Below are 27,302 nucleotides of genomic sequence, written 5' to 3'. Positions count from 1 at the left end.
GCCCAGACAGGAGGATCACACTTCTCCATGAGCATGTTGTCTCTGATGCCAGGCACAAAGTCAGGTCAACAGAGCGAAGGTCTGACGGAAGAAACAGAGCTGGGTGAATTGCTGGTCTAGAATCCCAAGAAGAGGGTTGAAGAGTATCAATTGGGTTTTTAAAACCCAGTGTTGAGATGATGTTGAACATTTTATGGTCTGTAAGGGGAGAAATGGGGTGTTAAGGCCACTTTTTTTTTTAATTTTTTTTTAAATATTTTATTTATTTATTTGGCAGACAGAGATCACAAGTAGGTGAAGAGGCAGGCAGAGAGAGAGGAGGAAGCAGGCTCCCTGCTGAGCAGAGAGCCCGATGCGGGGCTTGATCCCAGGACATTGGGATCATGACCTGAGCCGAAGGCAGAGGCTTTAATCCACTGAGCCACCCAGGCGCCCCGTTAAGGCCACTTTTGAGACAAATTCCTCCCGCAGGCACAGAACACTTTCTTTGCAGAGATGCCATATTTTTACAGACAATACTTCACGGATCTTCTATGGGCTTGGGCATAAAAGCACACAAAAATGTTTACATGTTTTCCTTTCTAATACAGGGATTACTCAACACTAAAAGGCAAAATTTCTTATCTATGCAGGGCCCGCCCGACTCATAGCAGGCCACTTGATGTGTTTAGTGTTTGTTGAATAACTGTGTATTGTTTGTTAAATAATTGCCCATGTGTTGACTTCCCCTGGTTTTATACAACTGACATGCCCCTAAAATGTTTAATTCATAAATTAAATGAATCCTTTTTTCCAGATTTATATAGAACAACTCCTTAGGTGCTAAATATATGTGGGTTTTTTTTTTTTTTTTTTAATCCTTCATTAGTTGGTGCATTTCTTTGCCCTGGAACATTTAATTTCAGTACTTTCAAGGTACAATAATGGACTCAAATATTTCAATATACTCTAGGGAACTTAATACTCGAAATGATTTTTTTCTAAATAAGCTAATAAGTTGCCAGTTATTTCTGTTTGTCTTTTGACATGCTGAGTAGAATAAACATAAAAATAACATACCTTTGTCTAAAACACAAATCACAGAAGATATAATTCTTTAACCACATGCAGCTTGTATTTCTTTCAAGACAAAAAGAAACTGCTAAGATTACATGTCTCTGAGTTATTCTCTGAAATGTGATGAGTGCCGAAAAAGGAAACACGTATGTTAGAGGAAAATAATAGCTATCTATAGAAAAGTGCTTCCCTCTGCTCCACGTACCACGCTTCTCTTCAAAGAAGCACATTGTGCAAAGGTGAGTTGTCGGGAAAAACTAACTCATCCTGTTCATCTGGTCAAAGATCCTTCCACTCAATAGCCATCGGTGGAAGCTAGGCCATTGTTTAACATGCTTATTAAATGCTACTGCTTATGTAGTGGGGCACAAAGGGAAAAGAATCAAACGATTTTGGTGGTATGTATCCATATGAACTCAAGATTTGAATGGCTAACCAACACTGAGTTCTTGGAAGCTCCTTGATGATCAGTCACAAAGCTAAAAATCACTCCTTACCCCTGATTAGAGGAAAATCTGATTTTCCTGTTGCATTGCCTTCTGGAAAGAGATGATGGGGGAAAGTGCCACAGTGAAGAGCAGAGACTGAATCAAAAAATATTGATTTTGTGTCTAACCTGGCTTTCTCAGTTCCAGCACCTTACCAGGAAATACATAGAGGCTGTTTCCACAATGAAGTCCCCTATGACTAGAGAAAATTATTGAGCGGAGAGATATAAAAACATATCTTTCTCCATGGCACTGCTTGAGTGTTGTCATAATATGTATTTTTTTTTCTTTTTTCTTTTTTTTTTTTTCTTATCCCCCTTTCCTGGTTCCAATATTTGTGATTTTAAAGAAAACGCCATGGTTGGGAAGGGACACCTTGTGCGTTGATGGTGGCTTCTTGCGACTGGAGTGCACGAAGATTTCATAGATATACCGCAGTGGGTGGACGTACTCATCCGAGGTCCACCTCTAAGCCGCTTTGTTACTCAGGGTCTTAGAGGAGCAGTGTGATGTGAGGTAGGAAACAGATATGAGAGACATCATGAAGGAAGGACTGACATGGCTCAGTAACTAATGGGGCACGAAGGGTGCGGAAGTGGGCGAAGTCAAGGGTGACGCAGGTAGCCTGGAGAACGATGGTGCTGCCATCCCCCCCACCCCCCGCAAAAAAATAAATAAAATAATTCCGGAGCTGGAGCCATCTACTATCTGACATAAGCCCTTGGCTGCATTAATACAATCATGATTCCTGACCCATGAGTGCGCGGAAGGAAACAGTATTCACAGCACCACAGTCGTGAGCACTTAGTTTTTCTTCTCTTACAATGTGCAAATCAGCAGTTGCAAGCCTGGGTTTTAGAAAGCCGCCTCAGTCAGTCAGGGCACCATCCCGAATACATTAGTCGTATTAACTGCATGCCGGTCATGGGGGATCGCTACAAGCCCAGTCCAAGGTGAATGGCAAGTGCTCTTTTCGTCAGGGTTACTCAGAGAAGTGGCAGGTCCGAAGCCATTTAAAAACTGGAAAATGGCCTTCTGATAAATAAAATGGCACTTCTGGGGCTGAACATAATTGGAAGAGCTTTGTGCTGACAGAAGACTAAGGAAGCTTTCTTTCCTATGGGAGGCTGGTATGCAAATGTCACTTTCTGGGTTTTGTTGACTGTGAAACTGGAGACAGCAACGGTAGGAGGGGTGCCTGGTGACAGGCAAAAGCAGGGAGGCAAGAGTCTTGCCTGTGTCTGTATGATGACCTAAGACATTAATTGCCACGGGATTCCATTAAGTATGTGCTTTACCAAATCAGGAAGGTATAAATGACACTCTCAATTTTCAGAGTTTGTTTTGCAGTGAAAATTCAAGAGACTGAAATTAATTTAGTTAAATTGATATTTTACCTCGTGATTTCAGGGATTTAATAGTGAATATGCCTCTTGATCTTGATGTATCTACTGTGGGTTCATTTATTCTCTTTTCTTTGGCACACGGCACGTAGCTGGCCCTTTGCTATGATTTGTGATTTATAAAATGTACAGAGCGTAGTTCAGTCCTGATAGATGAAATCAGAATTCTGGCTGAGCTGTAGGTCAACTGACTAGAAAAGGGAATTTAAAAACTGATTCTTTGTCAGCTCTAAGATAAATAAGATCTAGGGATCTAATGCACAGCATGAGTACAATTAACAAAACTGTATTATACTTGAAAACTTTTTTCTTTTTTTAAAGATTTATTTATTTGAGAGGGAGAGAGAGAGAGAGAGAGCAGAAGCAGGGGATGGGGGAGCAGAGGGAGAGGGAGAAGCAGATTCCCTACTGAGCACAGAGTCCGTCGTGGGCCTCAATCACATTACCTGAGCTGGAGGTAAAGGCTTAACCTACTGAGTCACCCAGGAGCCCCTATACTTAAAAACATTTTTTTAAAAGATTCTATTTTATACTTAAAAACTTTTAATAGAGTAGATCTTAAATGTCACCACATGCACATGCGCACACGCGCGCACACACACGCACATGTAATAATATGAGGCATGGGGGTGTTAACTGACATTATTGTGGGAATCACTTCTTACAACATATACATGTATCTAATCATCATGATGCACACCTTAATCTTGTATATGTTATATGTCATTAACATCTCTAAAGCTGGGGAGTGGGGGACCTGATTCTGGAGGTAAATGGCTACAAGGGGTGTGTGCGTGTGAGGCTTAACCTAATTTTAAGTGGTGATTTAGGCCCCATGTCTGACTTGTGGTATATCCTTCAACATATTAGTAAGCCTTTCTTTTACATCCTCAATGAGAATACATTGGCAAACTGTTTAAACTTCCTTGGGGGAAAAAATGTTGTCAGTTTCCTACTTAGGCTCAATCTACATTCCAGAAACAATTCGATTAAGATGGACATATTGGGCGCCTACTGTGTGCCAGACATAGTTATCTAAGACGGGACATTTTTGCTGACCAGCATCCCTTCACTGGCAAGTTTCCAGTCAGTTTGCAAGTCAGCTGTTTATAAATTGGGACACATTTTGCTAAAGAAACAAATTTAAAAATAGTGGTTAGATTCTCAAGCCAATCTTCAAAAGCTAATTTAATTTATAATAAAGTGGAACTCAACTTCTAATAGAATCCTCAAACCTAACTACCATTTATAGCAGTGATTTTCAACCCTGGCTGCACACATCATACTATAATCACCTAGGAAGGCTTTTTTGGTATTTATTTTTAAAAATAAGTACAAAGACGCAGACCTTACCCCAAGAACAATGAAATCAGAAGCCATTATGAGAGCAGTGGTGGGAAATGGGGCCTGGGAAAGGGTGGAAAGCACTGGAAACAAGGCCTCTAGGGAGAGTGGCATCAGGCCTGTCACTAGGAATTGGAGGTCCAGGGGGTAGATGGTGGAGCCCAGGTGTAATGCATGGATGGATAAAATAAGAAGGAAGGATGCCCCTGGGAGAAGGAATAGACTATAGACTCACAGCCTTGGGGAGACTATGGTCTCTGGTGACAGTAAAGGTTTTTTCAGGAATGAGGACATGGTAAAAGGGTCTGGAAACTTCCGTTTCAGGAGCACAGGACTGGTGTGGCAGTGACGCAGAGGGAGTGGGCAAGTTGGTCAGCATCACTCACCAGTTCTCCTTGTCCAGTTCATGAGGGAGGAAGACAGCTCTACCTTTAAACCACTTTCTTATTTTGGGATAAGGCTTTCACAGAATTTCCTGCCTCATATTTCCTTTCTACAAAAGGCAAATGTTTCGATCTCTTCATCCTTTTGGCATCATTATGAACTCTCAAGACTAAGCAGAGGTAAGGGGAGTGGAAGAGGAATGGATGAAATCCAATAAACAGGCCCCATAATAAAAGTAGGCTGGTGATTCTGTCCATCTGCTATCACTACCCAACAACTTCCAGAATTCTGAAGCTCTTATTTCCAGTCACTCCCTTGCAACTGAGTCAGAATGTCAGGGGTCAGAAACATGGGCATAAAGTTTTATCAACAGCTGGTGGAAACAAATATGCCAGGTGAAGGATCTCAACTGTCTTCCTGTGTCCTTCTCATTTTTTATAGTTTGGGTGCTGAGATTTCTTTTTCCGACATTCTGTGACTGTTGCAATGCAGGGAAGTCTGTTGAGGTAACATTCTCACATTTCAGTCGACACTCTCAAGTTCTAAGTTGTACTCTATATTTCTTTCTGGCATTTTCTATAATATATTGCTTCTGCTCTGTGTTCTAGTTCTCTCTTTAGGGCATTTTGTAATGGGATCAAAGAAAATACTGGAATTCTGGAGACACATGAAAGTTTTCTCTTCTGAATGGAGGAAAGGAATTATCATTATCTTCCCCCTTCTTTACATTTTTGGATATTCCTGATTTTTTTCCTGATATGGGTAGGATAATATTGTGAAAAGAGGTGGGGATGTCCTTTTTCTACAAGTTTCAGGAGGTACTAGCATGGAAGAGTTTCTGGTATGGAGAGAGGACACACAGAAAGGCTCCTTTCCATGTGTGAATTTACTGTAAGCAACAAACACATGGGTCCCTTCCCCATAGATTGCTGGCCAAGCTGTATAGCAACACTGTGGGGAAAACACCACCGCCTTGGAAGAAATTCTTCGCTTCACTAAGCAGGAAGTGTAGCTCAGTTGGAAAATATGGATTAGATTTCAAAGGAAGACTGTTCTCCTCTCAAACAGATCCCATCTCAAGAATAGAGAGAAAAATTGATTTTTTTTTTTTTTTTGGAATGAAACTTCTGGACAAAATTAAATGGGGATAACTTTCAACCTTAGTGGGCAAAGGGCTAGTTTAGCAGGTGAGACTCCATTAGCTCTGACTGTTTCAAGGAAGATTCCCTCACCACATCACTTGACTTCAGGTGTTCTGCTGGAGCAGACAGACTCCCTTTGAAGGAATTTGCTAGAAGTGGACTAGAAGAACAAGATCCTGCTTTGATACACTGATGATGGCCTATCGTTTGCAAAGGCATTGTGTGTAAGGTAGTCAGTGAATGTCAGCCTACTGGAAAACTGACAAAGGAAGCCTCCTCTTACGGAGACGACTTCTCAGTGCCTGAAGATTCGTATGTCAGTTGTTGCTTCTGACCTTTTCTAATTGAATTATCCTTCTTTAGTGAACCAGATAAAAACAATTTTAATAGATGGGGCAAATGAGGGTACTGCTTAGTTTTTCCTATTAAAAATAAATTTACCCCTCAAAATAATTTACTTCAGGACTTTTTGAGCCATGTACCTCGGTCAAAAAAGCGGTAATAAGGGCACCTGGGTGACTTAGTGGGTTAAAGCCTCTGCCTTCGGCTCAGGTCATGACTGCCTTCGGCTCAGGTCATGATCTAAGGGTCCTGGGATCGAGTGGGGATCCTGCTTCCTCCTTTCTGTCTCTGGCTGCCTATCTACTTGTGATCTCTGTCTGTCAAATAAATAAATAAAATATTTTTTAAAAAAAAAAAAGCGATAATAGCTTCAACTAGGCAGCAAAACTAGTCTGTCTTAACCAGAAGAATGTGAGAGCTACTTCAGGTTTTTCCAGTTGCAGTTATGTGTAGCCCCAATTGCTTGGGCTCGGGCTGAGGCTGGTTTAGTAATGATCCCGGTGGTACTGGAGGCTTTAGTGAGAAGCTTGGATCCTTGATCTACTTCAATGGGGTGAAAAGACCTCAAATCTCTGTCTTCAATCCTTGTTAAAACTTTTGGTTGTTTAAAAGTTCTCTTTAAACATAAATTTTCATTTTGAGAGAAAAACAAGGGCTTGGAAAGCATTTGTGTCAGAAGCAAGTTTGAGTCTGATTCTGTGCTAGGATTATTCCTAAAGGAAAATCTTGGTTTAACTCAAGTTCCAGTTAAGTCAGAAAGCTAAGGGAAAGTGAGTCATTTCATTTCTTTGCTAAAAAAGGAAAAGTGGCAGGGAAAGGGCTTTTATCTACTTAGATATACTCCTACCTGATTATAATCTTTCCTTTTCTTTTCCTTCAGTCTTAAGGAAAGTATATGCAGAAAGAATGGATGATAAGAGAGCTAGAAGAGAAAGCCAAAACCTTCCATTAATTACCTTTATCAGGTTAGCAGTGGAATAGGTACCTATGCCTTAGGTAGAGAAAGGTGATTAACATTCAGAATACCAAAGCCCACTTCAATTTAGTAAGGGCATGATTTCAAGATAAGTTGAAGGGTAAGTTAGAAAGAAGCAATTTTTAAAGCCTAAGTATAAAACCAGGATCAAATCAAATAGTGATTGTTAATAAGAGTTAAAGATTAGTTAGAAGTGAAGTCCCTAATTATACCTGGAGCTTTTAATAGACTCATTTTCTTGAAAAAGGTCCTAGAGGTCGATCAACCCAACTTCATATCTCTGGTTGCAAAAAACAGACACCTCCTCCAGCAGAAACAAGCCAAAGAGAATTTATTGAAAGGTTACAGAACCTAAGGGCTGGAAGGAAGCCATGCCTGGGGAAAGAAGTGGATCTAGGAACTTGATCATTAGGTCACGACTTGTCCCTTCATTTTTTTTTTTTTTTTAAGTTGACGCACATCTCCACACCCGTGGCATGAAGCTGTTGTTTGGACATGACCATGGTTGAAATTCTAAAAGCCGTTTTCAATCCTGAAGTCATAAATACAAATCTATAAAGTGATAGTATCTCTGTACTAAAATATACAGCTGTACCCACCAGCATGGGCTCTGTTACTGTAACTGCAATTCTGAACCCTTAGTGACCAAAGACCCTAACCCTAACCTATGCCAGTCTCCTTATTCTGCCACCAAAAACAAACAAAAAAACATGGACCAAGAAGAAGTGGCAGGTTCAAGATTTCCTAGAGGGCTATGGAGAGAATCTGAAGACTTGAAGTTCTTTGATGACTGCCCTGTCAGACATGTGGTGTCTTGGACGATTCTGAGACCAATGACTGAGAAAGAACTTAGTTAAGAACCTGAGTTTTCTGGTGTTAGCTGCCTTTGGGCAAGTAGTTTATTATATCTTCCCAAACCTTCATTTGTATAATGGGGGCATTAATACTCCCTACAGGTCAGGGTTGTTGTGAGGATTAAATGACATGACCCATGCACAGCTCTTGGAACAATGTCTACTACACATAAATGCCCCATAAATGATAGCAATTATTATTACTAATAAAAAAAAAATTTAGTCAGCTCTTTTCTAAGTAACAAATAACCCTGAAACTCAATAGCTTAAAGAACATTTATTTCCTGCTCACAGGTTTGCTATCAGCTATAAGTCCGCTAAGCTTAGCTGAACTTGGCTCCAGTTTTGAGTTCATGTCTGGGGCATGGGTGTCCTCATCCCAGGAACCAGGCTAAAGAAGCACCCCTTACTGGGTGGCATTCTTCTCATGATGGAGGGGAGATGTGTAAAAAATGGGAACCATGTGATGCTTTTTAAATTCTCTTCTGGGAACTATCACTAATTCTGTTCCATTGGTCAAAGCAAGTCATTGACCAAGCCCAAAGTCAAGGAGGCAGGGAAGTTACTGCACTCATAAGCAAGCTATGTTTGGGGAGGGAATGAACAGTACAATCTAGCACTGGAAGGTTGAAAGAAGGTCTAAGATTATTGAGACAAGGGCCTCTGGAGTAGCCTGAATAGTCTGAGACCAGAACCTACACAGGCTGTCCCTAATTTCTCATGTCATCGGAATTATGGGCCATTTAGGTAAACCAGAGGTCCAGGGCAAAGAGAGTTTGGAAATAGAGATTAGGTATAAAAGGACACTGTAGGGCGCCTGGGTGGCTCAGTGGGTTAAGCCGCTGCCTTCGGCTCAGGTCATGATCTCAGAGTCCTGGGATCGAGTCCCGCATCGGGCTCTCTGCTCAGCGGAGAGCCTGCTTCCCTCTCTCTCTCTCTGCCTGCCTCTCCATCTACTTGTGATTTCTCTCTGTCAAATAAATAAATAAAATCTTTAAAAAAAAAAAAAAAAGGACACTGTAGCAACTGTAGCATCTCTTCCTATAGAAGAGGTTGCTTTAGAGTTAGGTCAGCGTTTCTAGAGCCAAAAGGTATTTTAAAGGACTCACATCCTTAAAGCAGCATTAATGGTATTTGTTTTCAATTCCATTTGTCAAAAAAAAAAAAAATCAGTAAATTTGATGCTTATGTAAAAACTGTTTCCCCTTTAAACGGAGGTCAAGAGCCTCTAGGTGTGTATTGAGGAACGCTGCTTGGTGGTAAGTGAAGATCAGAGAAGTTTGCTCATGACTTGTAACTTGGTTTATAACACAGACGAACACTACTGGGTACATCCGTTGTCATCACACATATTTTAATTGTTTTTATTCTTAGTCGTATATTGTTTACATTTGTTCACAGTTCTGAATTAATGAGGAATTTAATGAGGAAGAAAAAAACATAATTCTGCCAATTTTTCCCTAGATACTTTTCTCCAGATCCATAAATTTCCATCATCTGAAAAGACTAGCTATATAGAACATCAAGATATCTCTAATATTTCAAAGTGTAATGTAAGGAAGAAAAATAAATCAGTGTTATGTACGCATCCTGTCTCTAACCAATAATCTATTATGAAAATAAACACTGATGCTGTTTTGAGGTCCAGTCCAGATAAGAGGACAGCGGAGAACTATTCAGTATTCCCTTTATTCTCATGCCTCAGTGCAACTGCAAAAGCCATTCCCTCTGTTTGAAAGGCTCTCTTCCTTCCCCTTTTTCTGCCTGGTGTTATTTAGCTTTAATCCACAGATCAGCTCTTGCTCCCAACTGGGAAAGGAATCCCCTTCACCACTTGCAGGGAATTACTTCCTTGATAGCCCTATTTCTAAACATGGTCATCAAGTCTGTCTCCCCCAACTTGTCCCTGGTATTTCCCGGACACAGTCCCACAGTGTGAATGGATGAGAGGAAGCAGAATAAACTTAATGAGATTAGAAACTGAAGAGGTGGGGCGCCTGGGTGGCTCAGTGGGTTAAGCCGCTGCCTTCGGCTCAGGTCAGGATCTCAGGGTCCTGGGATCGAGTCCCGCATCGGGCTCTCTGCTCAGCAGGGAGCCTGCTTCCTCCTCTCTCTCTCTGCCTGCCTCTCTGCCTACTTGTGATCTCTCTCTGTCAAATAAATAAATAAAATCTTAAAAAAAAAGAAAAGAAAAGAAAAGAAACTGAAGAGGATGTAGGGGAGAGCATTTCAGGAAGAAAGAAGGTATACGTTAGCAAAGTGAGAAAAGACAGAAACGGACATATACAAGATGTGCTTAAGGAGCGAAAAATGGACACACATAACTAGAAGAGAGAGTTCACGAGAAGTCCTGGAAAAGAGAGTGAGGAGTTTAGGTTTGTGGCAGAGATGCCCATTGTCTTAGCCTGCTTGGGCTGGCATAACAAAATACCCTAGACTGAACACAACAGAAATTGATTTTTCTCACAGTTCTGGAGGCTGGAAGTCTCCAGAGTGCTAGCATGGACAGTTTCTGGTGAGAACTCTCTTTCTGGCTCGCAGATTTCTCACTGTGTTCTCACATGATGGGAAAAAAGAGAGCTCCGGTGTCTCTTCTTCTTGGAAGGTCACAAATGCCATCACAAGGGCTCCATCCTCATGACCTCATACAAAGCTAATTACCTCCCTAAAGCAACATCTCCAATGTAAGAATTTGGGCATTAGCATTTCAGTGTAAGAATTTGGAGGGAATACCTGTCAGTCAATACCGTATGGTTAAGGAACCAGACCTGCCTTAATGAAGTGGGCCCATGAGCTCTCCACCATGCCTCCCTGCCATTCCTGAGGTTCCACTGTTCATCTAAGAAAGTGAACAAAATCCCAGAAATCAAGATTTCCAACTGAAGGGGCTTTAAAGCCAAAGGGCAAAAGCAAAATAACCTTTTAATTTCTGAGATGAATGAACAAAGTAATTTTTGTGAGTGGTATCTTCTATTTCTACAGCAGCCATAAATCATACCTTTGGGAGCTGTACCATTTTACTTTTAAATGTACATTTTGAAAAGAACACAGTCGTTTCTTATTATGCTCCTTTTGTACAATTTCGTTGCATTCATCACGAGTCAGGGAGTCCTGTTGATTCTATAGCAGGAAAACTATTTGTTACATTCACAGTCCAAGTGCCTACTGATTAGCATGGGCATTTCACATGAGCTGATTGGGAGGGTAAGGCAGTCTTCCTCTAAGATTTACTGCTTTCTCCGTTTACTCACGGTCCATTTTTCATTGTATTTCAGGTCTAGATTCCTTTCATTTGGTGCATTCTCTTAAGAATCACCATTCACGGTATGATATTTTTATTCATTTGAGAAGTTTACGTCCATTTGCAAATGATTCAATCCAAGATCGAGAATTCTGCTGCCTGATTTGCAGAAAGTTGTTGCTGCCTAAAGATTTGCTGGGCATGTCCCATTGATAGATAGTACAAATATACAGTGTTAATATAATGGGAAAACTCCAGAGTATTTCCATAGCCCCTGACTATCGAATAATATACAAAAATATATGACTTGGGGACAGCTGAAATTGTTTCCACACTTTGAGCTCTGCTTCCATTAGACTGGTTCACAATATTAGATTGAATCCCAAGGTGCTACTGATAATCATCAGCTGTTTTTCTTGCCCAGTCTTTTTGTTTGAATGTATCCTTTCATTATCCACAGGCTTTTGAAAAAAAATGGGGGAAAGAATGTTTTTAATTGAATAATCTGTATTCTGTCAGGCATTCCTTCTCCCTAGGAAGGTATATGGAAACTTACTTTGCTATTTTTGTTTATCCTGCCAGTGTAGTATATTGATGAGAGAACGGAGATCCAATAGTGTTAAAACAAGACATGAAATATTGATTAATTCTTTTCTTAAATTCCCTTTTTACTCCTGAGTGTAGCAGATTTCAGACGCTGCTGCCAATATTGTGCTCTCCAACAAACCTCCATTACTGGGAGGGTCTTGATCCCCTTTGGGCTTTGATAAATGATAATTATGCCTTTAAAATGTTCGCTTGGAGTGCCCCAGGCCTTGTTTTCATCAGTTCATTGAAGAAATGAGTAAGAAACAGTAAAATTTAGGCTGCAGAGTTTGAGCCAAAGGCCCCCCAAGGAGCCATTCCGTGAAGAGGAAGCAGCCAGAGACTGAAGCAACTGGACTCCTCATCCTTGTTCCTTTTCCCATTGCACACTCCCCAGTGCAAGTCAGGACTTGCCCTTTGGGTCTAGACCAAGTGAATGTGCTGATTCCTAGGGTTGTATTAAAAGGTAAGATAATAATGATTTAGTATTCAGCAAAACTGAATGGCTTCGGATAGGTTTGTAAAGAAAGAGAAAGAAGTAAGGTATTTGGCTGGTTGAAGAAAACTAGTGGGACAGTGAGTAGAGTGGGCAGAATAGGAACTGTAGATAAGGAGAACCTGGATTTTTAGGATCAGGGACATCTTCAAGGCAAGCCACCCAAATCAAGAATAGGCACTGGGGAGTCAAGAGATCTATTGCCCTTTTAGGGCACAGGTGATCTGGGAACACAGAGGAATCTGGTGAGCTACGAAAAAGAACTCACTGCTCAGAGCAGCACCCTCCCCCAACCAAGAATTGTCTCATCTAAAATATCAATAGTGCTGAGATTGAGAAACTCTGATATAGAGAAAGTGCTATTATTTCATCCATCAAAGGCCAGTTTTTTGAGTTCAGAACCCAAGCCACTGAGATAATGGTGTTCAATAATTAGCAGAGCATCCTGTGAATAAATAGTAGATTCAGTGTAATCCCATTTTCTTCTGAAGAGTATCCATTTTAGTTTCTTCAGTTCCTCCCCTAAAATTCCCCAGAAGGGAAATCTCGCTCATTAGAAAGTTCGAGCTTGCCAGGCAATAGGAAGAAAGTGCTTCACAGTATGTTTCCAGAAATGAGAAGATGAGAGAGCATGCTCAGAAGCAAAAGTACAGGTGAATGAAGCATGCTGACAGCCAAAAAGATTGGGACTGGTAAAAATAAGGAGAGCTTGACAGACAACGAATCCCTGTGGGCATGTGATGACCTTTAGACATCAAGCAACAGTAAGTAAACATCAAGGGGCAAGGTAGCTTATATTTTATTGGTAATAAACTAGATGAAAGATCATATTTTAAATGATATGCCTTCAAGCATGTGCTATATCAAGGTGTTGACAGCATCATTTTTCCAAGAGATGAGCGAGTAAATTTAAGTAGTTTCCAAGTAGTAAGTACCTTGATTACCAAGGAGCAGTGGGATGCAAAGCTTGGCCAGTGGAAACAAATGATTGATTGCTTCCTCTTAACACTCCTGCCTTTATTTTCCTCTGCACAGCTCATTATTCTGCCACGTTAATTTAAGCTTTCTTATTGTATTGAATTAGGGCTTTAAATTCTCTTATCATCCCTATGGGAATCTTGATTGTTTATTTGTAGATGACAATAATTGTTTTTATCGATCTCCAAATGTAGAAGGTATAAAAAGTGCTATGGCTGATGGCCAGCTGGTACATAGTTAGCGCCGCGTGCATGACTGACAAATTACAAGACAATATTTGGCCCCAGAGGAGACCCTTGAAGAATTTTTAAAAGCATCTGATAGTTATCCCTAGATCTCTTCTAGCTGAAAAGCGTAAACAATTTCACATAGGTCGGCTCCAGTCTTTTTCTTACTTTCATTGAGCCTCCAGAGGTCTACTTGGGTGTAATTTATACATCCTCATCTCTAGCACACCCACCCAGCAGGAGTTTGGAGTGATGTAGCTACAAGTATTTCCAGAACCAGTGCCATCCAGGCCAGTGAATTCCGTTAGGGACTCGGATCACCCGAGCAATTCTTCAGAAGAGTTTCTGGATTAATCTAGCAGTTGCCATTATGCCACTATAAGTATTCTGTAGATGACATTAGCTCCAAGTATTCTGAGGAGAAACCACTTTGCTATCCCCAGCATGTACTATGGGTAAGAAACCTCACATGATTTCACAACCCAAATTTATCAGAGGCACCAGAGAGAGAAAATGCAACTGTCTCATTAAAGTGCTGTTTTTAGGACGGGGCACTTAAGAAGTATGAGTCCCCGCAGTCAGAACCGAAGGCAACACAGCTTACATGAAGATTTTCAGCCTAACTATTATGATCTGTCTATCCAGAAACAAAATAAGGTTTTGCTTAAAAGTAATTGGTTAGGTTTAAAAGTCATCAAGTATCAGAGACATGGTAAAATTTCCTTATCGTTTGATAAGATGATAAGTTGACCAGATGCCAAATTTTGAAATCCATGACCTTCTTTTCCTGGGGTGAAGAGAAGACAGATAGGAAGAGGAACCACTTTGATGACTGTGCCCTATTTATCCTTTGCTTCTGTCCTGAAAGTTTGCTGTTGACCACTCAGAGTGACTATCTGAATTGGACCAGAATGAGCCAGGAGAACTTGTTTTGCAGAGTAGAGATCCACACGTCACACAAATGACCTCCCCTCCCCCCACCACACTTTAGGCTGGAACTATAATGTTATCTTTGTCCTTGACAGCCTCTCTATGGACAAACTGACTTCTAGAAAACCACATAAAAAGAAGAAAATTTGCCCTAATTTCGGTTTCCTTTTTCTCTCACTCAAATTAAGCTTTACTCTCAATACTGTGATCTCATTGTGTCCTTGGTCTTGGACAGCCATTCCAGCACGTTCCATGAGCAGTAATGTGAAAGAGGGAAAAGTTTAGTGACTATAGCCATCACCATTATGAGGTAAAACTTTTTACACCCTCTTTATATATGCCTCGGACATTTAGTGGCATGCCTACCACACAAGTGGGCATTAAATGTTATCTGACTGATTAACTCATTTGTTAGTTTCACATTCAGCATGTGTGGAGCATATGACTGTAGAATGGGTAAGGCTTAAAACAGATGGACAGTTGAGGGTGATGATCACAGAAGCATTTGGTTTTAAGATTGGAACAAACCTTAGATATGACTTAGTTCAACTATCTCACTTTGGAGACAAGGAAACTAAGATGACCCACAGAGGTTAAATACCTTGTCCAAGGCTTGGTAGCAGCAAAGCTGGAATTTGAAACTAGGTATCCACACTCTCAATTCCATACTGCACTCTGTACTGACTCTGAAACATACCTGGGCTTGTGCTTTGATACATGTACTGTGATTGTCTTGATGGGTGTGCTACCCCCACTAGACCATGTGTTCTTCAAGAGAATATTCATCACAGGGCACCTGGGTGGCTTAGTGGGTTCGGCCTCTGACTCCAGAGCTCTCAGCTCAGATCTTGACCTCAAGGTGGTGAGTTCAAACCCTGCACTGGGTTCCATGTGCATTTAAAATATATATAAATTATTTCATCACTAACTTCTGGCATAGGATTGCAATAAATTTCTGTTTAAAAAAAACAAATAAATGAGATCTGTTTTTCTTATCATGTACAAATAAATGCTGTAATTTTTAGTGATCTCTGCTAGTGTGTGGCCAGCCTAGTAATGAAAAAGGATAGAAAGGTTAGAAAAAATTTAAAAAGTAGAATGAGAAGGCAAAAAGAGGTAAAAAGGAGATACAGTTCAAGGAGGAATGTAACTGGAAAAAAATCAGTACGCAGACAAAATTTCTAGACTCAGTGTGGGAGCTTTTAATCAAGACTCTTGCCTCTTCTGATCTCTCCCAATTTTCAAATAAGGACTTTTAAGCAGATGGTGCGTTAAGCAGATGTCATCGTTGCTGCCCCTCCTCCAGACTCCAGAAGACAGGATGGACAGCGAGTTAAATTGTATAATAAGCAGAGTTGTTCTTGAGTGTGTTCTACCTCCTCTGGTACATCTTCCCACCCACTTGGCACTCATTCCTAACCCATGCTGCTGCTACTATTCTTATCCTGGAGGAAAGTGCATATAACTCTATATGATCCTGTTTCTGGAATATTTTCCATTTAGAAGACTCACCAGGCAATACAAAGGAAAATGACTTACAAGGAGGCATTTCAGACTCAGTGGCAAGTGAGCAGAGCAGATGGATGTATATGGACTGGCTTTGTCTCTCCTTACAGATCATCCAAAGTCAATTAAAATAGAAGTGAGAAAACCCAGTTATCATACCCCTCTGTGAGCTAGTGTTTCTCCTGAAATGCTTACATGTTGCCAATCAATTGATATTAAACAATGCCTGTTTTGAAAAAAAAAAAAAAAAAAGGAATCAAAGGATCCAGGGTTCTAATTATAGCACATTGACGGATTGGTACTGGAGAACTACATCAATATAGGACATCAGTGGAAAGTGATTACTGGCAGGAGGGGTACCCACAGAGTGGTTATCAGGGCTAAGTGTCCATTTCTAGAAGAGCTGGCTATGCTCCAGTATGCCAGGAAGTCTAGGTGGAAGGTATGAAATGTAGTCTTTTTAGAAGTGGTGCTGCACAGTTGCCAGATAGCCTGGTGAGACCCAAATGCTCCTATGGGAAGAGATTAAGGAGATAGACAGTTACCCATTTTGGATGGATTGGGTCCCCTTGGCTAAAGCCAAGTATGGAGATCCAGCTTTTCATTCAGTATTCCGAGCCTTTGAAATTTGGCAGACCCTTCCCATCAGACAGACACCTAACTACATCAGCCACTCTCTTCCTTTGGTTACTATGATTCCCATTTTTCCGTAAACATACCAAGCACACTTCCATCTTTGTGATTTTACCCTTTACCTTTCCTCTTCCTGGAACACTTTTCTCTCATATGGTCTGCTGAGCAAGTGACATCTGTCTGCTATTACCAGAGGTAGAAGTCCAAGCACCTCTTCCCACTGTGTCTTATTTGAATTGCCAAGAAAAACACAACACAGTCAAACACTGGATGGAGCAGTGCTTTACTCACATAGAAAAGAGACAGAACAAGATCAGCTCTAAAAGTGAGCCTTGGTCCATATGGCCTTTGTGTCCTCCTGGCAGCTGATTCAGAGACCTCCGCCTACAGGCAACCAAAGGACCCTGTCTGCTCTTGGCAGGGGACAGACAGAGTATGTGGTTGACCAGAGGTCATGTAGCACACATACTGAAGCAGAACAAAGGAGTACACATTGAGTCTGAAACAGGGAATGGTATACCCACACAAGACAATAGCCAGGCACAGAATGTGAGAGCTCCTTACCTCTTATAAAGGAAGTGGTCCGGCTTGAAGCCCATTTTCTTTTTTTAAGATTTTATTTATTTGTTTGACAGAGAGTGTGAGCAGGGGGAGCAGCAGGGAGAGGGAGAAGCTGACTTTCGCTGAGCAGAGAGCCCAACATGGGCTTGATCCCAAGACCCTGGAATCATAACCTCTCAAAGCCCATTCTTAATACAGCCGAGATGAGAGTCAAAAGACTGCACACATAAGACCTTCTTTTCCAGTGTGCTCCACATGGCTTCTTCCGGTTCATACCCCACTACCAATAACAACCTTCTTCTCCCCACCCCAAACCAGATCTTTATTTCCATTTTCAAAGAGGCTTTCTGAGCACAGCCACCTCCAAATCTATGAAGAGAAAATCTTTGATTGCTTTGATAATTGCAGTATCAACAACATCTACAACAGTGATTGCACATAGTAGGTGTTCAGTAAATATGTGTTGGTAGCATAGGTCATACAAAGGAAAAGTCTTGTTTCATGATGCCTAGAAATCAGTGAAGGAAAACTTTCCAGATGCTTTCATAGAGCAAGCCGTTCACCTACATTGTATGCAATTTACACTCGGAAACCCTACGAGTCTTAAAGAAAGTGATATGTCCAGGTAAGCAAGATAACACCATTATCATTCAGTTCCCATCAGGGCTCCAAGCAACTTTAGAAAATCTGTCCTCTGATATACAGCACTAATTTGTGTCTTACGGAAAATCAAATGAATTATTTTTTTACCCGAAGGGAGCAGGATTATTTGACTTCAGATATTTGCCATATGGCTTCTCTTCCATACAGCATAGCTTCTAGGCTTAAGGTAGTAAGAGTGAGAGCATGCCTATAAATTATTCAGAGATAATTCAAAATAAGTGTGTATCTTTGACAGATTGTCAAATTTCTTAATGCTTTTTCCTGATAACAAGTGCTATGTGTTTGATAGAAGGTTGCTCGTTTCTCACCACACTTTATTGTTGTTCTGTGTGTTTTTTGTTTGTTTTGTTTTGTTTCTTGTTGCTGTTTGTCCTTGTTCCTCCCACAGAGTCCAGTCTGGCTCTTATCTCAGCACGGGATGGTTTACCTTCATTCTGGCCATGGATGCCTGTTATGGCATTCACGTCTACGGGATGATAAATGACACCTACTGCAAGTAAGATCACAGGAAATTATTTTTATGCATCTCCAATTCTGATATCTTGTCAAAATATCACAATTCATTTCAATACCATAAATCGGAGAAACAGATAAAGCAACAATTATTTCCCGGTGCTCTTTGCTGACATGACATTTTATTGTCAGTGCATCAAGTTGTGACTTTTAGGGGTGATAAAAAGAAAGATATTTTCCACCACCTAATGTCAAATGTCAGAAGGAACAGTTTCCCCTTAATCAGTGGCATAGCAGGGATCTGTGGCTTGGAAATACAGAACAAGTTTAGTGGTTATTTAATTTGCAAAGTAAGTTTGTCATTTCTGCTGCTCTAATGGCTTGATGGATAGCTAGCTACGCAATGGTTATATTTGATCTTGAGGGACAAAATGTCCTGAAGCTTATAGAAGCTAACAGTTTAACAAAAATTCCTGGAAATTATAGTTTACTAATAAGTAATCTGCCAGATCCAGATTTAAAATACATGTGTTCATCCACAGTATATCCTGATAGAGAGGGATCATTTCTAATTATTTAATAAAATGAACCCTCCTTGTTTCATCCAGGTGTTGAAATTTATTTCCCCACTACAGATGGTACCATATAACTCAGCATTTTAATCACAGTGTCAAAATGGTAACTAAGCCACAGTCTTCATCATGAAATATTTCTACCCTAACTGTAAGTATAATGGAGCACAGATGTACGAAATATCTTACCCTAAAAAATCACAAGGCTTCTTCAAGCTCTGCAAGGGCATCAGGCTATCTGAAGTTTGCCTCCATTATACACCATTTCCTTCTTCCAAGATAGGTATATGTTTGAATGCAATTGGTGTGATATATAAATTTTATATGATTTATTAAGGCACTAAGGATCTGGTACATCTTCCTAAAAGCTTTTATACATAATAGCTTTTAACTGAGTTCATGGACCAGAATCATGCATGGTTTGCAAGTAAATGCATTTACTGGGCACATAATGGATTCTTGCAAGTGAATGCTCCATTCTTCATCTCAATTCTTCTCTCCTTTTCTTTTTTTCTTTTTTTAGGACAGAAGGATATAGAAAAGTCCCTTATCATTACTATGAACAAGGAAGAGATGAGTGTGATGAATATTTTCTTCATGAACATGCTCCATATGGGGGGCATAGGTTTATCACTGAAAAGAAAGTGTTTGCTAAATGGGCCAAGAATCACAGGATAATATTCACACACCCAAACTGGACAGTGTCTTGATGTTAGTTCTTTCCGATCTTGCCACAACACTTGACGTGATCATAATACCACAACTGTGATGCTGACGATGCTGATGATGGTGATGGGAAAGACAACGGTGATGATCAAGTTTCTGTACATTCTCCGAAACGGATGGTGACTCTGCCAGTAATTTGAACTTGGGATTTCATGGAGGGTGGATGTGCTCTTCACATTCTTTCTGAAGGTTCAACATTACATACTGCACTTTATAATTTAACTGGAATTGAAATGAAGGCCAGTAACAAGACAGCAGTGACCTAAGAAATGGGAAGATTATCCTTCAGGATAGCTGCTCAGAATTCTTCAACAGTGACTACCTTTCAAAAGCCATGGGATTTGGCCTGGTGAGGCAAGGTTGACTCTCCAGTCTCTTGAACTCGAGCAGCTCTACCATCTTGTTGATTGTCAAACACTGATCCAAGAAATGCTATCTGGGCACAAGTACTGTACCACAGTTACTTGTTAGCCCAGAGGCAGGGAAGGAATCTCTTCCTGACAGAACATGGTCCTAGAGTTCCTCCCTCAGCTAAAGCCTCAGGCCATTTCCTAAGGAACAAAGAAGATGCCATGGACACCCTACCCATCAGGATCCTTCAAGAGTTCAAACACTTAATTCAAAATGGTCCAACTAGCAAATCTTGATGAATTTTCAATCTCACCACTCCATTCTCACTACCCCAAACAATATAACTAAACATGTCACTAGAGTGATCTCTATTATTGCTTAGTTATTTTTGGTTGAGTCCTAAATATTTCAGAAAGCTATTTAACATATAAGATACCAACACTGTAATAACATATACTGTGAAAGCATTCTTAAAACATAACCAAAAGGGTTTGGTTCTCTGCTTCAACATCCAACAACACAAAAATATATGCTTTTTAAAATCATGAAACAAGGAAAGCAAAGCATATTTTTACATCAATTTGTATCCTACCATACTTCATAATATATATTTATATATTCAAATTTCTACTTTATAGGCTCAGATGCATCTCTCCATCCATTACATTATCATTGCCAAGTGCCAACTGTTAGGCATGGAGAGGAAATGGTTCCTGGTATTAAATCTGACCAGAGCTTTTGCCTTCTTGGGGTTTATTATCCCCACAGTGTTATCAGTTGTTATACCATAATACAACACTAATAACGACCTTAATGTCCAAAGTGCTTTGTAATTTAAAGTCCTTATACATATGCTGTCCCATGTGATGCCACCCCCCTGGGCTGTTCCCTGCACATTCTGACATCTCCTTAGCAGATGATCTGTAATTTGTTCATTGCTTTGATATATTCCAGATCTTTGCCTCTGCTAATATTTGTGTAGAATAGCATTTATGTAGACTAGTAACCAGTTGATTCCAGTGCCAAATACAATATATTATATGAGGATTATGCAGAAAATATCACAAGGATGGTCCTGGCCATAGACTAGGACTCCTGTGAGCATAACTACTTTAGATTTTTTTTTTTTTTTTCTTAGAATGACTCTTTTTAGGTAGAGAAAAACTAATGAAGCAGGGGCAACAGGAGGAAATTAACGCAGAGAAATACAGTTTCCTGTCCCCATCTTGAGATGACATTGTTCTCCATACACTCATTGCTCATTAGATACGAGAGGGTTGATTTGCTGACAGAAACCGAGAGACCAAAAATACCCTTGCAAATGATTCAAAAGACACAGCCGAGCTTAACTGACAGAATGATTTGGAGAATGAAAGTGATGACGCATTTCACGTCGGCAGCTCTCTGCAGGTCCTTACCAGTGCTGGGTCCCATGATAAGTTCTCAAATGGGGCCATCCTGGGCAAAAGTCTCTTTGCTGCTCTCTGCCCCCGTTTGGATAACACCAATACCAGAGCCAAGAAAATGGCCAAAGGCCATTTCCATCAATACTTCTGATGTTTCCTTGTGTGCTTTTCAGTTGTATGTATGTCAGGTTTTGTTGAGTGAATGCCTGGTAGAAATGCCCACTCAAGAAAAATAAACAGATGCAAATGTTAAAATTGTCATACAAATGGTTTTCCCCCCTGTTGTGATACTGAAGTTCCACTTTTAAATAAAAAGGAACACTTGAATATCAGAATGCTTCAGGGAATGACATAATTTATTTAGTATTCTGGTAAACAGAGGGTTAAATCGATTTGTTTTAGTCCTTACTAATAAGAAATTTTGCCCCCTTCTCCGGCTCCCCTGCCTCTTGCACACGGAGGAGATTTTGCCACGCCACAGTTGCGCTGAGGCAGGAGGTGTGTAGAAAAGTCAGTGTTTCCTCCGCAGGGATGAGGGGACCCTCCCCCCACCTTCCTTGCTTTCTCTTCCCCCTTTTTTCCTTAACTGAGCCCCAACCCCACTTTCTATTACTGTTGTCTCTCGCCTCCTTTTTCTAAAAGTGAGAAACAAAAAAACCATATTCTCAATTTGGAAACCTAATTGGATGATTTCCAGTGTAATCAGCATCTTGGTAGAATCACATAACTAACTTTTCTCTGCAGTCTTAATGTTCTCTGCTTCCATTTCCTGTTCTTCTCTACCCTCGGCTTCCTAAATCTAGTGGAAATACAAAGTGTAATTTTTCCCATATTAAGAAATTTGTCATCTAAGATTTATGGATACAGAAGAGAATGACGAAGGAGAAATTCAAACTTGTCACACAAATTTCTGGCCAATTTCATTGGTTCTAGCCAACTGAAAGTTTTCATCCAGCAGCTAAACATTGAAGAATTCGACTGAATTCACTTATCACTGTTGTATATGTATTCCAGAAGTCAATTAATATCTGTAAAAAACAAAGGCATTTCAATTCCATCCAAGGGTCTAGGCAAATGGACTACTGAAAATGGCCACAATGTGCTGAAATTAGTGTTAAAAACACGCAAGCTAGACATAATAAAGTAAATATTATTTCTAATACTGCCGAACTCTAGAAAAAAGCAAGGAAATTTTAAAAAAGTTTTAAAATGAATGTTTTGAGTCCTTCCTAAGGTAGCCTAGTGATTAAATAGTAATGATTTATATTGTTATGATAGCAATGTGAATTAGAAAACTTCTACACTATATCTTACCTTGCTATCAAAGAAAAATCAATTTGGAAAGATGTTTGTATATATGCACATAGAGTCAGTGTGGGAGTGTGTGTGTGTGTCTAAAAGCATACCCGTAATCCTATATTTTTCAGTGATGTGTATGAATCACAGAAAACCTATTTTAGACTTCCGTGAAATTTATTGGTTTACATTTTTGAATCCTGATGAAAAAATAAAGCAAAAATCCAAATTAAACATATTTATTGTAAAGTGTACGTAAGATAATACTTAATGGCTGGCCCATAGAATAAATTTGGAGAAGCTGCTGTATCTAGAACTAAGAACACAGATGCCACAGTTGTCACAGGTCAGACCTAAAAGGATAGCAGTCTGTATTGTAGGCTCTGACGATCTCAGTTCAGCTCAAGTCACACTGAAAAACACTCCATCAAGCTGCATTCACACTGAAGTGAATGAACATGGTCCCCTTATTCAAATAAGCCTGTCTTTGGCATAAGCAAAACTCAAGCAAAATTTGCATGATTTTTATTATATGGTTAGAGAACTGTGACCATTGTGGAAAGAGAAAAGTATATAAGGAGATTACTCTTTGAGGATTTGAAACGAATCAGCCATTGAGGGAGCAAGATTCTGAGATGGGGACTTTGCTGACCTTTCCAGAGGTATAAAGCCATCAGAAGAAAATCTCTTGTTACTTCCTTAGAAAAAAGGCAACATTGAATTCTTCACCTGGTTATGTTAATTGGATGCGAATTGTAAGCTCAGTTTTCATTTTAATAAGCAAGATAACATAATCAGAAGGTTTACTTTTTTTTTTAACAGCATACCCATCTAGCGTTTAATGTGGCATGTCGAATGCATGGAACAAAACTCTATTGCCCCACATCAGGCCATGGCAAATCTTAGCACAATGAATGATTTACAGTCCCAGAGCCATAAGGGGAAAAATGCTTTTCCCTCCACTGCATTGTAAAAAAAGCAAGAACTCATCATTCTAATATGTATTCGTAGACCCAGTGCTAGCTTCGTAAGTATTCTAGACTTTTAGAGCTGCAAGGGTTTTAGAGACCAGCCAATCCAACCCCTCCATATCGGAGTTGAAGAAACAGACCTAGAGAAGTGCCCATGGCTATAACACAGACTAAGGGCAGTTCTGAGCCTCAAATTCTTATCTCATGTCTCCTTCTCTAGTACCATTTACATGACTTTTTTTTTTTTTTTTTAAGCACAGAATGGTAGCTGAAAAAAATGCATAAATAAGCTAACCTGGAATCCAAGGGCTTTCAATTAGTAGTGTTGATTCTACTCATGATCAGAGAAACCACACTGAATTGCAGAAACAGTCAGATAACTGAAGGAACACATCCCTGTAATTGTCCGTATTTTCTGTTATCTATGTTTATTGCTAAGACTGCACCACATTCTGTTATCATGAAATTGAAGGACTAATTTAAGGAATGTAAAAGTGAGTATCTTACTTCCTTGTTGTTGAGGATGATCAAGCCACTGATACTCTAAGAACCACTGAGTATAGAGGGAGCTCGGTGTAACTGGCATGTCCTGTTGTCCGATTAGCTCCAGAAACCAAGTGTCCTAATTCTCAGATCAATTCGACTGCCTGTTAGGGAAATAACCTACCTGCACTGGCTGGTGAAATTCTACCTTTTGTTTTCACACCGTCTCGGTACCACACACAATCTTTGAGGGCAGATACCCTTCTGGAAAGTAAGTCACACCCCCAACGCCCCACAGGACTTAATCATCACTTGAGATTGAGAGAGTTTTTTCTTCACAGTCCACTCATATGATACTGTTGGAAGAGGAGAATTCTGAAGCTATATTCACTAGGCTCTGAAAATGGTTCCTTTGACTCAGAGAGAGCATCTTGTTTTGTTGCTTGTTTTTGCAGAACCTTAGAGAAGCCACTAGAGTAAAATTCCATGTAAATTGCTAAAGCATCAAATCAGAACTGTCCTTGGGCATTGTAACTTTGCAGAAGACCTCATTTAGTTTTGTTTTAAGTCCTCTACTTTTTCCCCCCTTTTCAGAATAGTCACAATTTGTTTATAAAGTAGAAAAGCTCTTCTTTCTCCACAGATATATTTCCCTTTGTTCATGCCTTGGAGACTTCAGAAAAATAGAAGCTCACTTTCATAAAAGTGAAGAACATCTTGACGAATAAATAGACAACTTCATATATTCATATTTTTGCCTATATAGTGAGCAGTGTCTCCTGAGAAACTCCAAAGGGACACAAACCAGGGCATTTCATGGTTCCTTGTTACCAAATCTTCAAAGTACTAATTTTCTTGTGTTTAACTTTGTTGTCATTGCTACTGAGTAAATACCCATTTCTATTACATACAGTATATTTTATGCTTCCCTTTTTCTGAGTTCACACAGTTTTGGCTGAAATCTCTCATTCACTTTAAAAACCTGTAATCTTCATCTATTTATAGTAGAGACTGTAAACGCACGGTTTGTGCGCTTGGTGAGCTTTTTTTCTAGCATCGTATTGCTTTATTTATAGGCACCATGTCTTAGAATAAAGCTTACTAAATGGCAAAGGGCTACTGGTATATTTCAGTTTGGTTAGCTTTTACAAGATAAGTGAGGAGTTGTGAACAAAACCAGAGAGTATTTTTCATTGAGAGACAAAAAGGAAAGTAGGAGATCGGGTGCGAGGCAGGGAGAGATACTCAGGATACCCAGTACCCAGGGCAGAAAGGCGTCCAGCGTACTACTGCAGAAAATGACGAGAGAAAATGTCAGTCAGCCTCCACACCGTGTTTGGGCCACATTAACTATCTAATGCTGGGGTATATTTCCTTTCTTACTGATCAGACCCGAGAGCAGGTTGGGTCAGTACATAACGTTGCTAAAATACAGAAGTCTTCCTTCTTTCCTCCCTCCTTCCTTCATTACCACCCTCCTTTTCTCCCCCTCAACTTCTCTTTTGCTCCCAAATGTTCTCTCTAGAAAACTGAGCACTCTTGAAGTTAAACCTTATATGTGGGCAGTTTCTCATTTATAAATCAACTCCTAGTACTCTACCAAACTCTGTAGGTGACCCTTATTTGGATAAAATCTTAAAATGAAAGTCTTCTTTGGGAATAAACTGATAATAACTTACATGCCATGTTTATCATAGGGCTGTATACCTCATTCAATCCCCTTAAGCACTCTGTGAGGTGTGTTACTAGCACCGTGTCACATATAAAGAAACAGAAACACAGAGAGGTTAAGTTGCTTGACCAAGGAGGCACAGCTAGTGATGAAATGAGGTTTTTGAACCCAGGCGGTTTGACCCAGAGTCCATACCAAGTTGGAGCAGGCTATAGGTATAATTAATGATCCCAACATTTCAGTGACTTAGCAGAATAAGGTTTTTTTTAGATGCTTCTCTCCAACCAGCTTCTCTCCAAGGATGACTCAAAGACACAGGTTCCTCCCATCATGTGGCTTTGCCTGCCTCTGTATCCTTGGGAGCCTCTCTATTTGGCCTGCTAATGGGGAAAGAGAATGGAGGATTCTGCATTGGAGGGTTTTATGTGTAAGTCTAGAAGCTGTGTGCAGCACCCCTTCCACATTTTATCCAAGCTCGGTCACGTGGCCTGGTAGAGGTGGGCGGTATTGTTCAGTGTGCCCAGGAGGAAAAGGACCAGGGTTTGATAAACATGTAGCCATCTCTGTCAGAATATTCTTAGCCATGGTAACATGTAATTTTAAAAAATTATTTAGTTTTGTGCAACTGTATGAAGTATGTTGATAATCCTTTTTTTTTTTTTTAAGATTTTATTTATTTATTTGACACAGAGAGACAGATGACAAGTAGGCAGAGGCAGGGAGAGAGATGCGGGGAAGCAGGCTCCCTGCTGAGCAGAGAGCCTGATGCAAGGCTCCATCCCAGGACCCTGAGATCATGAGCCAAAGGCAGAAGCTGAACCCACTGAGCCATCCAGGCGTCCCAATAATCCTTCTTAAGAATACTTAAGAAAAACGTCTCTTCACATGGATGTCAGTACCCACACCCAAACAATATAAGCTAGGGAACAAAATATTGTTCTAGGTCCTATAATGCCAAAAAGATAGGAAATTATTTCCCTTACCCAAAGAAATAAAGACAGAAATTGGTAAGCTAGCAACCTTTCAAGTGAGTTAATTCTACCAACAGTAGAAATAACGTGTCTTTTAATGTCTTAATGGTCTTTGGTTAACATAAGACAGATCCATCCCTGCCTCTGATCAACCAGTTTTGTGCGGGTACCTTTTTGTAAAATGTCACAAAGATCAACTTCCTTTTTCAACTTCCCTTTGGTCTTCAGGTCTATGCAATGCTGTGATCATTTTTTTTTAAAGTAAAAAATGAAACTGATGGTTCTCATATCTGAAAATAACAAATATCTCTCATGTACACCCCTCCGTTTCTCTATGCACACTGGCAGATGAGGTTCAGAAAAGGGTCCTAAAATGTCCGTATTTCCCCCGTCCAGCACACAGTGTGTTCCCATGGAGAGAAGCCCTTCAGAATTTTTCTCTTCAGCTCCCAACATTTTTCTTCCTTTCTCAGTGCTTTCTATTTTTGCACATTATTCTCTTTAAGCTATCTAGAAATCCCTTTCCCTTAATGCTAACAGAATTCCACATCCTAAAATTCTTTCTCACCTAATAGGAAACTATTTGCTGCCT

The 27,302-nt window shown here is 40.1% G+C and overlaps 1 protein-coding gene across 4 annotated transcripts in view; it reads left to right on the top strand.

Moving 5' to 3' along the window:
- Positions 1-21,652, top strand: part of ST6GALNAC3 (ST6 N-acetylgalactosaminide alpha-2,6-sialyltransferase 3) — a 529,248-nt gene extending 507,596 nt beyond the window's left edge. For all 4 annotated transcript variants that reach the window (XM_032360883.1, XM_032360882.1, XM_032360880.1 and 1 more), the window contains exons 4-5: positions 18,198-18,305; positions 19,358-21,652. In XM_032360883.1, the coding sequence (XP_032216774.1) occupies positions 18,198-18,305; positions 19,358-19,544 (295 nt within the window). In that variant the 3' untranslated portion in view covers positions 19,545-21,652. The remainder of the gene's footprint in view (positions 1-18,197; positions 18,306-19,357) is intronic.
- The last annotated feature ends 5,650 nt before the right edge of the window (positions 21,653-27,302 follow it).

This window comes from Mustela erminea, chromosome 10 (genome assembly GCF_009829155.1).
Source record: "Mustela erminea isolate mMusErm1 chromosome 10, mMusErm1.Pri, whole genome shotgun sequence".
Classification (NCBI taxonomy): Eukaryota; Metazoa; Chordata; class Mammalia; order Carnivora; family Mustelidae; genus Mustela; species Mustela erminea.
The sequence above is the reverse complement of the archived record's forward strand: the minus strand, read 5'-3'. Positions and strand labels throughout refer to the sequence as shown.